This window comes from Manis pentadactyla, chromosome 5 (genome assembly GCF_030020395.1).
Source record: "Manis pentadactyla isolate mManPen7 chromosome 5, mManPen7.hap1, whole genome shotgun sequence".
NCBI lineage: Eukaryota > Metazoa > Chordata > Mammalia > Pholidota > Manidae > Manis > Manis pentadactyla.
In genome coordinates, this window is record NC_080023.1 from 40034770 (window position 1) to 40052254 (window position 17485).

The 17485-nt window shown below is 36.2% G+C and overlaps 1 protein-coding gene across 8 annotated transcripts in view; it reads right to left on the minus strand.

Moving 5' to 3' along the window:
- The window catches only part of CORIN (corin, serine peptidase), a 226403-nt gene that overhangs the window by 122320 nt on the left and 86598 nt on the right, over nucleotides 1–17485 (minus strand). For 7 of the 8 annotated variants that reach the window (XM_036892587.2, XM_036892586.2, XM_036892590.2 and 4 more), the window contains one exon: nucleotides 12628–12809. The exons of the other annotated variant lie outside the window; for it this stretch is intronic. In XM_036892587.2, the coding sequence (XP_036748482.2) occupies nucleotides 12628–12809 (182 nt within the window). The remainder of the gene's footprint in view (nucleotides 1–12627; nucleotides 12810–17485) is intronic. 8 annotated transcript variants of the gene reach the window in all.

Consider the following 17485-nt stretch of genomic DNA (forward strand, 5'->3'; position numbering starts at 1 on the left):
AATAAGGTAATCCAATTGTTAAAACCCTCATCAGAGGTGAATTAGAACAATATACCTACAGAAAGTGATGCACTGAATGGGTTAACTTTTCAAGTATTTGAGAAGTACAAAGGAAAATAACTATAAGGACAATGGATTGGATGGCTTACTGCTACACATCAATGACCTAGAAAAAGATAACCCAAAGTTACAAGTAATTGTAATGCATGTGTGAAAACCAAAGGGCCCGTCTAGTAGCTCAGAAACAGGCTATTACATAATGTAATGAGGGAGTGTAGAAAACTGATCATGCCCAGTAATTAAGAGTCAGAGTGGTCAAGCTCCAGAGAAAGATTAAATAGCTAACCAAGACAGGTGCAAATGTAAACCCCTAGTTTACAGGGGGGCTGGGGGGGTATGGGGATAAAAAAAAGGATACAAGTATAAATTAAGGAAATAGAAAGCAAACATATAATAGAAAAATTAATGAAACCAAAAAATATTTCATTGAAAAGACAAATAAAATTGATGGGCTTCTAGTCACAGAAAGGAGAGAGAGTGGGTCAGAAAAAATATTTGAAGATATAATAGTTGAAAACATCTCAAATGATACAAAACATTAATCTATACATTCAACAAGCACAATAAACTCAAAAAGATCCTCACATAGACACACCATAATCAAACTATCAGAAGCCAAAGATGGAGAGAATCTTGAAAACATCAAGAGACAAGCAACTTATCCAGGAAAATGGATCCTTAGTAAGATTAACAGTTGATTTCTCATTAGAAAGCATGAGTCTACAAGGAAGTTAGATTATATATTTAAAGCACTGAAAATAAGGGACTGTCAACCAATAATTCTATATATAGTAAACATTCTTTATAAAATGAAGGATAAAATGGGACATTTCTAGATTTTTAAAAAGCTGAAAGAATTTGCCACCAGCAGAATTGCCCTCTGAGAACTACTAAAAGGAGGCCTTCAGAATAAAATGAAAGGATAGTAGATAGTAACTTAAATCCACATGAAGAAATAAATAGTACCAGTAGAGGTAATTAGGTAGGTAAATATAAAAGACAGTATGAATGACTTTTGGCTTGTAAATCTTTTTCTTATTACATCTTATTTAAAAGACAACTAAATTAAATTACAATTAAATTTTTTCTTATTATCTCTATTTAAAAGACAACTAAATTACAATTAAAATACAACTAAGTTACAATTAAATCACTAATTGTAAAACTATGCTGGTGGGTTTATGTGTAAAGACATAATTTGCATAACACTAATGGAGCAAAGAAGGGGATAGGGAGAAAAGTTATACAGAAGCAAAGTTTGTGTACTGTTGAAATTAAGTTGATATTAATCTGACCTAGATTGTTAAAACCTAAGATGTTAATTGTAAGTCCCAGAGCAACCAATAAAGAACAACTCAAGACTACAATCAAAGATAAGAAATCGAAAGAGTGTACTAGAAAAATATCCAATAGAAAAGGATGTAATGGAGGGTAGAAGAACAAAAAAATGACACATAGAAAACAAATAGCAAAATAGAAGATGTGGATCTAAACTTATCAGTAGTTCATTAAATGTAAATAAATTAAACACTACAATCAAAAGACTGAGATTTGCCTAGTAGATTAAAAAAAAGATTCAACTTCATGCTGTCTACAAGAGACTCAATTCATATTCAAAGACACAAATAAGTTGGAAGTCAGAAAATGGAAATTTTGAGGTACATATATGTTTACATAAATTCTGCTTACTATTGTGGGTGGAGTGTTCTACAGATGTCTGTTGAGTTGATTTATATTGTTTTTCAAGTCTTCTGTTTCTTTGTCTACCTTGTACCTAGTTGTTCTATCCATTATTGAACAAGGAGTATTGTTGTTATCTTTTTTCCTTTCAATTCTATCCATTTTTGCTTAATGTATTTCTGAGTTGTTCATTACATTATGCCTTCCAGATGGGTTAACTCTTTTATCATTATAAAATGTTCTTCTTTGCAGAACTCATTTTTACTACAAAGCTACATTAATCAAGATAGTCAGTATTCACATGAAGATAGACATATAGATCAATAGAATATAGTTGAGAGTTCAGAAATTAGCCCATATGTCTATGACCAATTAATTTTGACAAGGATACCAAGTCCATTTAATGAGGAAACAACAGTGTCTTCAATAACTGATGCTGATATAATTACATGAGGTTAAACCCCCTACCTCATACCATGTATGAAAATTAATTCAAAATTAATTGATGACCTGAGGAAAGAACTAAAACCATAAAACTCTCAGAAAAAAACATACGAGTACATATTGTGACCTTGAGTTAGGATATGATTTTTTAGACATGACTCTAAAAGCAGAAGTGACAAAAAAAGATAAACTGGACTTCTTCAAAGTTAAAAATATCTTTTGTGCTTCAAAGGATACAATCAAGAAAGTGAATAGACACCCCACAGAATATGAGAAAATATTTTCAAATCATATATCTGATAAATGACTTGCATTCAGAATAGATGAAGAATTCTTACTATTTGCCAATTATCTCTTTTAAAGATAGGTGAAATATTTGAATAGTTATTTCTAAAAAGACATGCAGGGAAAAGACATTTCTAAAAAGACTACCATCTCATGAAATGTTGAAATATTAACATAATTAGTCATTAGCAAAATTCAAAACAAAACCACAATGAGCTATCATTTCACACCCACTAGTTATAATCAAAAAGAATAACAATAAGTGTTGGTGAGGATGTGGAGAAATGGAAACCCTCATACAGCGGGACTGGCATTTCCTCAAAATGTTAAACATAGAGTTATTACTAGTCACAGCAATTCCACTCCAACTATGTCCAAGAGAAATGAAAACATATGTTCACCATCTTTTTATGTTGACAGATAGTAACTGCACTAGAGGGGGTGAAGATTTAAAAATATGGGTAACTATTGAATGACTGTTATATACTTGAAACCAATATAAGATTGTATATCAACAATACTTCAATAAAAAGAAAAATATTTAAAAAAGAAAAACATATTTTCACCCAAAAACTTGTACTTGAATGTTCATAGCAGCATTGTTCATAATAACCAAAATGTGGAAACAAACCAAATATTCCTCCACTAATGTATGGATTTTGAAAATAGTATATTCATACAGTGGAATATAAACTGGCAATAAAAATGAATGAAGTGGGGGTCGAGCCAAAATGGCGGAATGAGTAGAGCAGCGGAAATCTCCTCCGAAAACCATATATATTTTTGAAAATAGAACAAATACAACTCTTTCTAAAAGAGAAACCAGAAGACACAGGACAATAGCCAGACTACATCCGCACCTGCGAGAACCCAGCGCCTCAAGAAGGGGGTAAGATACAAGCTGTGGCCAGTGGCACCCGAGCGCCCCTCACCCCAGCTCCCAGCGGGAGGAGAGGTGTCAGAGCAGGGAGGGAGAAGGAGCCCAGGACTGCTGAACACCCAGCCTTAGCCAGCCGCACTGGAGCGCAGACACACAGCGCGTGCATGGGGTGCTGGAAACTAGGGAAACAGGACAGTAAGACCTGTGAGTGGGACCCCGCAGCCAGAGCCCCTGGGACAAAGAAAAGCGAGTGCTTTTTTAAAAAAAATTTTTGTGTTATGTTTATTTCAACCACACTAGAAGAAAAGCTTTTTTTTTTTCCCTTTTTTTTTTTTTGAGAGGGCATCTCTCATATTTATTGATCAAATGGTTGTTAACAGTTAACAACAATAAAATTCTGTACAGGGGACTCAATGCACAGTCATTAATCCACCCCAAGCCTAATTCTCATCAGTCTCCGATCTTCTGAAGCACCACGAACAAGTTCTTACATGGTGAACAAATTCTTACATAGTGAATAAGTTCTTAGATGGTGAACAGTGCAAGGACAGTCATCACAGAAACTTTCGGTTTTGATCACGCATTATGAACTATAAACAATCAGGTCAAATATGAATATCTTTTGATTTTTATACTTGATTTATATGTGAATCCCACATTTCTCCCTTATTATTACTATTATTATTTTTATTTTTAATAAAATTCTGAAGTGGTAGGTAGATGCAAGATAAAGGTAGAAAATATAGTTTAGTGCTGTAAGAAAGCAAATGTAGATGATCAGGTGTGTGCCTATAGGCTAAGTATTAATCCAAGCTAGACAAGGGCAACAAAACATCCACAGATGCACAAGATTTCGCTCAAAACAGGGGGGTGAGGTTCTAAGCCTCACCTCTGTTGATCCCCAATTTCTCACCTGATGGCCCCCAAAAGCGAATGCTTTTTGAAATTCTTAAAGGAACAGTGACCCCACAGCTGGACGGAAGCATCCCAGGACACTTTGCCCAGCAGCAGGGAATCCCAGAGAACTTCAGGTGCCCTAACCTCCTGGGCAGCAGCACAGCCCGGAGGCCGCTCACGGAGATAAACAGCCTCCTGGCCGTTTCCCCTCTGACACACCTCTGCCATATTGCAGTAGAAGCCTGAGGCAGGCCACGCCCACGGCAACTGCAGAGCTAAACTCCATAGCAGCCAGGCAAGAATCAGAGGCCCCGTCTGCCTGCAGCTGCCCACCACAAGCCGCTAGAAGTCGCTGTTCTCCCAGGAGAGGAAGGCCACAAGCAAGAAAGGATGTTCTCCCAGCTGTAACACGCGCCAGCTCCGCACAACTATCTCTATCACCATGAAAAGGCAGAAGAATTTTATACAGACCAAAATCACAGAGTCATCCCGTGAGAAGGAGATAGACCTAACCAATCTTCCTGAAAAAGAATTCAAAATAAAGGTCATAACCATGCTGACGGAGCTGCAGGGAAACATGCAAGAGTAAAGAGAAGATGTCTGGAGGGAGATTACACATATGAAACAATCTCTGGAAGGATTTATAAGCAGAATGGAAAAGATGCAAGAAGCCATTGATGGAATAGAAACCAGAGAACAGGAATGCATAGAAGCTGATGCAGAGAGAGATAAAAGGATCTCAAGGAATGAAACAGTATTAAGAGAACTGTGTGACCAATCCAACAGGGAACAATATCCACATTATAGGGGTACCTGAAGAAGAAACAGAAAAAGGGATAGAAAGTGTCTTTGAAGAAATAATTGCTGAAAACAATCCCCAAACTGGGGGAGGAAATAATCCATCAGACCATGAAAGTACACAGAACTCCCAACAGAAGGGACCCAAGGAGGACAACACCAAGACATAATAATTAAAATGGCAAAGATCAAGGACAAGGACAGAGATTTAAAGGCAGCTAGAGAGAGGAAAAAGGTCACCTACAAAGGAAAACCCATCAGGCTATCATCAGACTTCTCAACAGAAACCTTACAGGCCAGAAGAGAATGGCATGATATATTTAATGCAATGAAACAGAAGGGCCTTGAATCAAGAATACTATATCCAGCACGATTATCATTTAAATATGAAGGAGGGATTAAACAATTCCCAGACAAGCAAAAGTTGAGAGAATTTGCCTCCCACATACCAACTCTACAGGGTATCTTAGAAGGACTTCTCTAGATGGGAGCACCCCTAAGACTAAACAAATGTCACCAGAGAAAATGAAATCGAAGCAAAGAAAGCAGACCAACCAAATACTAACTAAAGGCAAAAAATAAAATCAACTACCCACAAAAGCAGTTAAAGGAAACACAAAAGAGCACAGAATAAAACAACCAACATATAAAGAATGGAGGAGGAGGAAAAAGAAGGGAGAGAAATAAAGAATCACCAGACAGTGTTTATAACAGCTCAATAAGTGACTTAAGTTAGACAGTAAGATACTAAAGAGGCTAACCTTGAACCTTTGGTAACCACGAATTTAAAGCCTGCAATGGCAATAAGTACATATCTTTCAATAGTCACCCTAAATGTTAATGGGCTGAATGCACCAATCAAAAGACACAGAGTAATAGAATGGATAAAAAAGCAAGACCCATCTATATGCTGCTTACAAGAGACTCACCTCAAACCCAAAGATGTGCACAGACTAAAAGTCAAGGGATGGAAAAAGATATTTCATGCAAACAACAGGGAGAAAAAAGCAGGTGTTGCAGTACTAGGATCAGACAAAATAGACTTCAAAACAAAGAAAATAACAAGAGATAAAGAAGGACATTACATAATGATAAAGGGCTCAGTCCAACAAGAGTATATAACCATTATAAGTATATATGCACCCAACACAGGAGCACCAGCATATGTGAAAAATATACTAACCGAACTAAAGGAGGAAATAGAATGCAATGCACTCATTTTAGGAGACTTCAGCACACCACTCACTCCAAAGGATAGATCCACCAGACAGAAAATAAGTAAGGACACAGAGGCACTGAACAACACAGAAGAACAGATGGACCTAATAGACATCTATAGAACTCTACATCCAAAAGCAACAGGATACACATTCTTCGCAAGTGCACATGGAACATTCTCCAGAATAGACCACATACTAGGCCACAAAAAGAGCCTCAGTAAATTCCAAAATATTGAAATTCTACCAACCAACTTTTCAGACCACAAAGGTATAAAACTAGAAATAAATTGTACAAAGAAAACAAAAAGGCTCACAAACACATGGAGGCTTAACAACATGTTCCTAAATAATCAATGGATCAGCAAACAAATTAAAATAGAGATCAAGGAATATATGGAAACAAATGACAACAACAACACAAAGCCCCAACCTCTGTGAGACGCAGTGAAAGAAGTCTTAAGAGGAAAGTATATAGCAATCCAGGCACACTTGAAGAAGGAAGAACAATCCCAAATGAATAGTCTAACATCACAATTATAGAAACTGGAAAAAGAAGAACAAATGAGGCCTAACGTCAGCAGAAGGTGGAACATAATAAATATCAGAGAAGAAATAAACAAAATTGAGAAGAATAAAACAATAGAAAAAATCAATGAAAAAAAGAGCTGGTTCTTTGAAAAATTAAACAAAAAAGATAAGCCTCTAGCCAGATTAATTAAGAGAAAAAGAGAACCAACACACATCAACAGAATCAGAAACGAGAAAGGAAAAATCATGACGGACCCCACCAAAATACCAAGAATTATTAAAGACTACTATGAAAACCTATATGCTAACAAGCTGGAAAACCTAGAAGAAACGGACAACTTCCTAGAAAAATACAACCTTCCAAGACTGACCCAGAAAGAAACAGAAAATCTAAACAGACCAATTACCAGCAACGAAATTGAAGTGGTAATCAAAAAACTACCCAAGAACAAAACCCCCGGGACACATGGATTTACCACAGAATTTTATCAGATGTACAGAGAAGACATAATACCCATTCTCCTTAAAGTTCTCTAAAAAATAGAAGAGAAGGGAATATCCCAAACTCATTCTATGAAGCCAACATCACCCTAATACCAAAACCAGGCAAAGACCCCACCAAAAAAGAAAATTACAGACCAATATCCCTGATGAACATAGATGCAAATGCAAAAATACTCAATAAAATATTAGCAAACTGAATTCAAAAATATGTCAAAAGGATCATACACCACGACCAAGTAGGATTCATCCCAGGGATGCAAGGATGGTACAACACTCGAAAATCCATCAACATCATCCACCACATCAACAAAAAGAAGAACAAAAGCCACATGATCATCTCCATAGATGCTGAAAAAGCATTCGACAAAATTCAACATCCATTCATGATAAAAACTCTCAGCAAAATGGGTATAGAGGGCAAGTACCTCAACATAATAAAGGCCATACATGATAAACCCACAGCTAACATCATACTGAACAGCGAGAAGCTGAAAGCTTTTCCTCTGAGATCGGGAACAAGACAGGGACGCCCACTCTCCCCACTGTTATTTAACATAGTACTGGAGGTCCTAACCATGGCAATTAGACAAAACAAAGAAATACAAGGAATTCAGATTGGTAAAGAAGAAATTAAACTGTCACTATTTGCAGATGACATGATATTGTACATAAAATACCCTAAAGACTCCACTCCAAAACTACTAGAACTGATATCGGAACACAGCAAAGTTGCAGGATACAAAATTAACACACAGAAATCTGTTGCTTTCCTATACACTAATAATGAACCAATAGGAAGAGAAATCAGGAAAACAATTCCATTCACAATTGCATCAAAAAGAATAAAATACCTAGGAATAAACCTAACCAAAGAAGTGAAAGACCTATACCCTGAAAACTACAAGACACTCTTAAGAGAAATTAAAGAGGACACTAACAAATGGAAACTCATCCCATGCTCTTGGCTAGGAAGAATTAATATTGTCAAAATGGCCATCCTGCCCAAAGCAATATACAGATTTGATGTAATCCTTATCAAATTACCAACAACATTCTTCAATGAACTGGAACAAATAGTTCAAAAATTCATATGGAAACACCAACAACCCCGAATAGCCAAAGCAATCCTGAGAAAGAAGAATAAAGTGGGGGAGATCTCACTCCCCAACATCAAGCTCTACTACAAAGCCATAATAGTAATCAAGACATTTTTGGTACTGGCACAAGAACAGAGCCACAGACCAGTGGAACAGATTAGAGACTCCAGACATTAACCCAAACATATATGGTCAATTAATATTTGATAAAGGAGCCATGGACATACAATGGGGAAATGACAGTCTCTTCAACAGATGGTGCTGTTGAAACTGGACAGCTAGATGTAAGAGAATGAAACTGGATCACTGTCTAACCCCATACACAAAAGTAAATTCGAAATGGATCAAAGACCTGAATGTAAGTCATGAAACCATAAAACTCTTAGAAAAAAACATAGGCAAAAATCTCTTGGACATAAACATGAGTGACTTCTTCATGAACATATCTCCCCGGGCAAGGAAAACAAAAGCAAAAATGAACAAGTGGGACTACATCAAGCTGAAAAGCTTCTGTACAGCAAAGGACACCATCAATAGAACAAAAACGTACTCTACAGTATGGGAGAGTATGTTTGTAAAATGACAGATCTGATAAAGGCTTGATATCCAAAATATATAAAGAGCTCACCCACCTCAACAATCAAAAAGCAAATAATCCAATTAAAAAATGGGCAGAGGAGCTGAACAGACAGTTCTCCAAAGAAGAAATTCAGATGGCCAACAGACACATGAAAAGATGCTCCACATCGCTAGTTAGCAGAGAAATGCAAATTAAAACCACAATGAGATATCACCTCACACCAGTAAGAATGGCTACCATCCAAAAGGCAAACAACAACAAATGTTGGCGAGGTTGTGGAGAAATGGGAACCCTCCTACACTGCTGGTGGGAACGTAAATTAGTTCAACCATTGTGGAAATCAGTATGGAAGTTCCTCAAAATGCTCAAAATAGACTTACCATTTGACCCAGGAATTTCACTTCTAGGAATTTACCCTAAGAATGCAGCAGCCCAGTTTGAAAAAGACAGATGCACCCCTATGTTTATCACAGCACTATTTACAATAGCCAGAAAATGGAAGCAACCTAAGTGTCCATCAGTAGATGAATGGATAAAGAAGATGTGGTACACAATGGAATATTATTCAGTCATAAGAAGAAAACAAATCCTACAATTTGCAACAACATGGATGGAGCTAGAGGGTATTATGCTCAGTGAAATAAGCCAAGCGGAGAAAGACAAATACCAAATAATTTCACTCATAAGTGGAGTATAAGAACAAAGAAAAACTGAAGGAACAAAACAGTAGCAGAATCACAGAACCCAAGAATGGACTAACAGTTACCAAAGGGAAAGAGACTGGGGAGAATGGGAGGGTAGGGAGGGATAAGGGCAGGTAAGAAGAAAGGGGGTATTATGATTAGCATGTATAATGTGAGGGGTTGGGGAAAGGGGAGGGCTGTGCAACACAGAGAAGACAAGTAGTGATTCTGCAACATCTTACTACACTGAGGAACAGTGACTGTAATGGGGTTTGTGGGAGGGACTTGGTGAGAGCCTAGTAAACATAGTGTTCTTCATGTAATTGTAGATTAATGATAACAAATAAAAATAATAAAATAAATTAAAAAATAAAATGAATGAAGCTCTAACACGTGCTACAACATGGGTAAACTTTGAAAACATGCTAAGTGAAAGAAATGAAACACAAAAATTTCCATATTATATTATTTCATTTATATGAAATGCCCAAAACAGTCAAACACATAGAAACAGAAAGATTAGTGATTTCCAGAGCCTGGGGGAAGGGGAAATAGCATTGCTGCTGATAGTATGGGGTTTTTTTTGGGGGGGTAATGAAAATGTTTGGGAATTAGATGGTGGCAATGGTTGCACAGTGTACTAAAAGTTCAGTATCTGGTTTAAGTATATTAAAAACCAGTTAAGTATACATTTTAAAGTGTGAATATTATGGTATATAATTTGTATCTCACTAAAGCTGATATTTTTAACATGGAAAAAAATCATATCTCAACAGATGTAGAAAACCAATTTAATAAAATTCAAAATCCATTCATGATTTTAAAAAAACTACTTAGCCAACCAGAAATACAAAGGGCTTCCTTAATCTGACACAGAGCACCCATGAAAGTCCTTCAGTACAAATCATATTTAAAAGTGAAATACCGAAAGCTTTCTCTCTGGCATAGAAGAAACAGAAGGCATAGTGATTGGAAGGAAGGGAAAAAAACCCATTTGTAGATGACATGATGTGGACTTAGAAAATCTAAATGAATCTACAGAAACTATAAAAAATCAGTAACTGATTTGTTTATATACAAATAGAAAAACAAAATTTAAAGATACCATTTATAATAATAAAAAATACTAGATACATATGAATAAATCTAAGGGAAGGTGTGCAAGATCTCTATGGTTGAAATTATAAGACATCACTGAAAGAAATAAAAGAATAACTCATTAAAAATAGCTAACTAAAGATTACCATAGTATATCATTTTTATGGGTTGGAAGACTCAATGTTGTAAAGCAATTCTCCCCAATTTGATCTATGTATTTAATTAAATCCCAATTTTTAAAAAATAGCATTTGTGAAAATTGCAAGGTGATTTAAAAATGCATATAAAATGCAAAGGGCCAAGAACACTCAAGCAATATTTAAGAAGAAAAAAGTTGGATGACTTACACTATTCCATATGAAGACTTATTATGAAACTACAGTAACCCAGTTAGTATGGTATTAGCTTAGTTCTAGGGCAAATAGATGGTCCAGATATAGACATATATGTAATCAATCATTTAAGTGATAACAAAGATGACATTACAGTGCAGAGGGGAAGGACAGTTCCCCACATAAGCAACAGGCAGTGGGTCATTGAATATACACACTGAAAAAACATTATTCTGTAGCTCTCACCATCCTGAAAATTAATTCCAGAATTATGGTAGATATAAATGTGAGTACTAAAACAATAAAGCTCTGAAAAGAAAAACTTCTATTTTGGGGTAAGCAAAGATGTCTTAAACAAGACAACAGAAATGAACCACAAAAGAAAAGTGATAATATGGACCCATTAAAATTAAAACCTTCTGTTCCATAATAGAGACTAATAAGAGGAAAAAGGCAAGCCACAGTGGGAAATCTTCACAATACATATGTCCAACAGATGACACATCCATACTGCATGAAGAGCTACAATAGAGAATAAAAAGACAGACTACTTATTAAACAATGGGGAAAATACTGGGACAAACACTTGACAAAAAGATATTCAAGTAACCAAAAATATGTTTTAATTCAATTCCTCAGGAAAGTACAAGTTACAACCACAAGGAGGTACACAACACTACCATCAGAATTGCTAAAATGAAAAATCTGATAATTTCAAGTGCTGGAAGAGGATTTGGAGCCAACTGCAACTTTCACACACAGCTGGCAGGAGTAAAAACTGGTACACCACTTTAAGAAACTTTTTTACTGAACATGCACATGACCATGTTCAATCAAAGACATGTGCAAGAATAGTCATAGCATCACTATTCATAATAGCTGAAAACAGCTCAAATGTCCATCAACAATAGACTAGAAAGATATATTATGGAATCATCACATATTTCAATGCTATACAACAATAAGAATGAATGAACTACAACAAGATGAAAACATAATGAATCTCTGAAACCTAATGTTAAGCAAATGAAGACAGATTCAAAAAGGGGACATACTGCACGATTCCATCGACAGAAGTTCAGAAGTGGGCAAGACGAAGAAGATGAAGTCAGGGGAGAAATCTCTTCTGGGAGGATGAAGTGACTGGGAGGGGGCTTGAAAGTGTTTCTGGGATGATGCTCCCTTTTATGATTTGCTTCTTTCATTTAGCATTTTTCACAATTCATCCATGTTGTAGCATGTAGCAATACTTCATTTTTATTGTCAGTTAACAATCTACTGTATGAATATACTATTATTTTAAATCTATACATTAGTTGAGGGACATCTGGATTGTTTCCACCTTTGGATTATTATGAATAATGCTGCTATGAAGATTCATGTGCAAGTATTTGTATGATTTATTTCTTGATCTGGGTGCTGGTTACATGGGTCTGGTCTCTGTGATAAAATTGAATTGTACATGTTATTCATATCATCCTTGTATGAGTGGTATGCTTCAATGTAAACTTTTCAAAATGCAATGAAACATATACACCTACATTGCTTTCCTTTTTCCTGTTGTGGTGAGAAGCAAATCCTGCCGGCATCTCTGCTTTCGATTTGGTTTCTAAACTGAGAGCATTTGAGGAAATGGGGCCAGGAGGCATTTACCATCCCCAGGATGGATTCACAGCCCTCTTTTGCAGCCTCACAGAAGGACTTACAGGGCAGGAGTCCATAACTGGAAGAAAAGAAAAGGTGAAAATTAATGTTTTTAGGACTACTTCTCTCAAAATAATAATGAAATCAAAGAGAAGTTGGCCAGCAGTGCTACAGTATTCATCTATATTTACTATAGTCAACAACTTAAATTTCTACATTTAGTCCTAGAACAGGCTTTCAGCCACCCTATTTCATGATTCTAGAGGGAATAAGCTAGTTCCATAACATATCATCTATCTCTTACAGAGAAGCATTTCTCCCCCAAGACTTTTTTTTTTTAGATTTCCTGTGCAAAGTAAACCTGCCCACCAAATAAGAGTTCTACTTAATATCAAAAGGAGTAAATTAACATGGAAATGAAAGCCCCCAAATTGGAGGCAGAAGTAGGTCACAAAATAGGTTAATTTCATTTATCTTCCCTTTGAGAAATTCAGAGTATCTCTGAGAGGCAGATAGAGAGCAAGCTGTTCCTTAACCTCCATGCCTCTTTGGAAAAGAGACATGCAGACAAGTGGCAGCTCAGTTATTTATCTACAACAATTCATACAGTTATTTATCTCCTCAGATTTCTCTTTTATCTTCTGTAAAACAGAAAAATGCAAACTGTCTGTTAATGGGAAGAGGAATGATGCCCCCAGAGGCTGTCGTTATTCATCTGACTACACCGCAGGATCCCCGGCTCTGTGTCTGGGAACTAGGCTGCTGCAGTGCCCAGGCTGTGGGCTTGTTCTCATGCACACTCAGGCAGCTTTTTCTACTTAGCAGCTGTAGACTGCATCCCGCACCCTAACTGGTGATCTGGCAAAGGCATTCCAAATGGTTTTAGGAAAGAAAATATACATGTCAGTCAAAGCAAAGCACCAACATCACAAACAGAGGGTCACTAAGATATCAATCACACAGTCACACAGTATCAGATCTGTGGGAAATTTTAAACACCTTTTTCAAATTATTTGAGACAGGCTCAGGGAGGTTCTGGGATGGACTCAAGGTCACACACCTTCTTAACGACAGAAGCAGGAAAAGAATCCAGATGTTTTAATTTTCAGTCCATGTTCTATCTGTTCACCCATGTTGTCTAGACTGAAATACAGACATAATAATTGGACCATAAAAAATCCCTTGATCAAATAACCACATTTACAATTCTCCAGTCATACATCTACAGATGACAGAAACATAATGGGATGTGCCGGCTACTGAGTTAAACTGACAGAATCTGTCAAAGAATCTTGGGAGAGAGGTCTTGTTATATATCTACTGTGGAAAGGGTTACTTCACAATTACATTCAGATACAAATGCTTTTGACCTTCCTTTCAGAAACTTATCTTAAAACTGGATATCTTTTAGAATCCTGATAGTCTCATAATTAACTACCTACATTAATATGTAACTAAATTTGTTAGTGAAAATGTGGAAAGAGAGGTTTTACATTTGAGATTAGGTTCAGGACATAAAACATGAATTGGTTCAGGTAAGTATCTCAGTGTAAAGAAGACAATCCGACTGCCTTTCAGGAAATATATTAGATATTTGCAGGACTAAGGAAGTATCACTTAAATAACATTTCTAATCTTATTCCAGAGAAGTTAGAGATTGTATTGTCTCAAATAAAACTGGGGTACATGGTGGAGAATATGTTATTCCTATGCCAGGCTCTAAGGGCTGCTTCACGTGCATTAACTCATTTACTCTCACTACAGCCCTAAGAGGTAGGTACTATTATACCCATTCCTAATATACAAATAAGGAAAATGAAGGAAAAATAAAAGGCCTGTACAAGGTCACTGAGGTACATAGTGTAAGAGCCAGGACTGAAACCCAAGGACCCATTCTATGAGCTGCCCTATCATATGAGTCCTTACTTCAGGACTGTATGTTCCAAGAGCACAACTCAAGGTTATTTCATTACTTGATAGGCACTTTCTCAGCAGACTAACCACATGCACAGTGGTTGGGTTCTCTCCACATTCTACAAACTCCCAGATAACCTGCACTGAAGCAGGATTTGCCAAAGGAGCTAAGGAGCACAATGGAAGGGTGAAGTCATTTCTCTTTCTTTTCCAGGCGTGAGGGAGCCCAGAGAGAACCTGCAAGATTGGCTTCACTTCAGCATTCATACTTTGCCCTCTGATCCCTGATCTGGGTCCCGATTTCTGATACCATCCTGAGCACCCCCACTCCAACATCCCACTTAGATGGCCACCTCCACCACAACATTACTTGCTCTTAAACTCTTCTTCCCTACCTGCAATCAAAACTACATTCCCCAAGTGAGCAGATCACAGTTAGGCTTTCAAAGAAGAAAAGAGATGAAACTAACAGAGTAATTGATAACACTTAGCCCTCCGAAAGGTTTTTGCATCTTTAGAAGACAGCTAGAGCGAAGGAATCTCTGATGGAATTCCAGGTACCATTTATAAGGGAAAATGGGGCAGGGGAGATAGCGGCAAAGCTAATATTTGGGGCTCAACTCTTCCAAGTGGTTCCTGGACTTTTCTCATTTCTGAACCCATATATTTTTGGATCACTTCACACCTTCTCTCAGAATCTTCTGTATTAAGAATAATGAAGGTCCATGCAGAGGCCTGGCAAACTGTTTTCATGTTCTAAGCCTGAGTTTTAACTCAGAAGCTGACTTACTATCGTTTACTCTTACCATGATCATTTATGCAGGAAAGCCTACACCTAACACCCTATAACTTTCCCCTGGCCACTTCTCACTGTCTGATCACTCACACCAAGACTCAGTTTCCTTATTTGGAAAAGGGAGGTTTAGAAAAGATGATTTTTCATGGTCCTTTTACCAGTAACATTCTGTAAATCAAAATCCATTCATTAACACAATGCTCAGAAGAGCAGTGATAATCCCGCCAGCTTTGCTAAATTTCAAAAGGTAACAGACTTTTTTTTTTGAGATTTGTTCTGGGAATATATAGAGACATTAAAATACCATTAGACCTTCTATTCTAAAAATAGGGCCAAGAAAAATGTCGGGAGTGTTTCCAAATAGCTCTCTTAAGAGGTGTAAATAACCAAGACCCATGAGCTTTACATGGCTGGACCAGGACATGTGAAATAGAGTATTAATAACTATCTGCCCTTTTACAAAGTGTGCAAAAATGATGAGCCTTGTTCTTGCTTTGCATGTAATCTAACTGGCTTTGAGGGGTTGAAGTATTTTGCTTTTCATCACATAGAACAGTTTGGTAAGACAGACCACACTATTTTAGAATATAAGTGTCTATATCCAAGCAACAGCAGATTGGCATCTGAAAACAGTGCTTAGCACAGGAGAGGAGTCAGATTTGGCTATCAGAATTCTATTTTAGAAATGGTGATTATTTTTAAGTGATATATGAAGTGCACTTGGTGTTGTACAGAAGTCCCTAACAGAGTTCAACTAAAGTTTAAGCAGAAAACTTAAACTGGTAGATCTACCAAAAATTTGGTTTACTTGTGAAAAAAATCACAGATTTTTTTCTTTACTGTACCGTTTGACCAACATCTCCCCCTTTCCCCAAAAACATATAGGTTTTATCTGCAAAAAATGTTCTGATGAAGACATAAGGTAAAAATTATTGAATAAACTACAGCCACAAAGTAAACTTATATAGTTATGGATTTTTAAGTTCACAAATCACTTTTTATGGCTTTTTACTTGGAACTACTTTTTGACTTACAGAAAAGTTATAAAAATAGTACAGAATGTTTCCATGTATCTTTCATCCAGGCTCACCAAAGGCAAACATCTTACATAACTACAGTATAATTGTCAGAACCAGGAAATTAACATTGGTACAGTATCTTAACTAAAGGAAGGTCCCTAATTCAAATATCTCCAAGATCTCCATCCAGATTCCCACATTGTATTTAGTTGTCACTTTTTATTTTTGACAAATAAAATAACCTTTAAATATGTTAGGAGAGCTCAAGATTTAAAACTTGTTTCCATTTTTAAAAAGTAATTTGAATCTTTTCTTGAAAAGATATTGAAAAAATATATGTACCCCTATGTTTATTGCAGCATTACTTACAATATCCAAATATGTAAGTATCCATTGTAGATGAATGGATAAAGAAGATGTGGTATATATATATATATATATATATATATATATATATATATATATATATATATACACAGTGGAAAATTACTTAGCCATAAAAAAGAATGACATCTTGTGACTCATGACAGCATGGAGGGTATTATGCTAAGTAAAATAAATCAGAGAAAGGCAAATACCATATGATTTCACTTGTATGTGGAATCTAAAATTTAAAAACAAATGAACCAACCAACAAACAAAAACCCAGAATCAGACTCATAAATACAGAGAACAGACTGGTGGTTGCCAGAGAGGAGGGGGTTAGAGGAATAAGTGAAATAGGTGAAAGGGATTAAGATGAATAAACTTTCAGTTATAAAAAAATAAGTCACAGGGATGAAAAGTACAGCATAGGGAATATTAGTCAATCATATTATAATAACTTTGTATAGTGACTACATTTACCATGGTGAAATTTGTAATGTATATAGTTGTTAAATCACTGTTGTACACCTGAAACTAATATAATATTGTATGCCAATCATCTTCAATTAAAAGTTGTAAAAATGAAATTAAAACTTTTAAAAAGGAATGTGGCAGGCAGACTCTAAGATGGTCCCCAAAGCTCCTACCTCCTGGTATTCA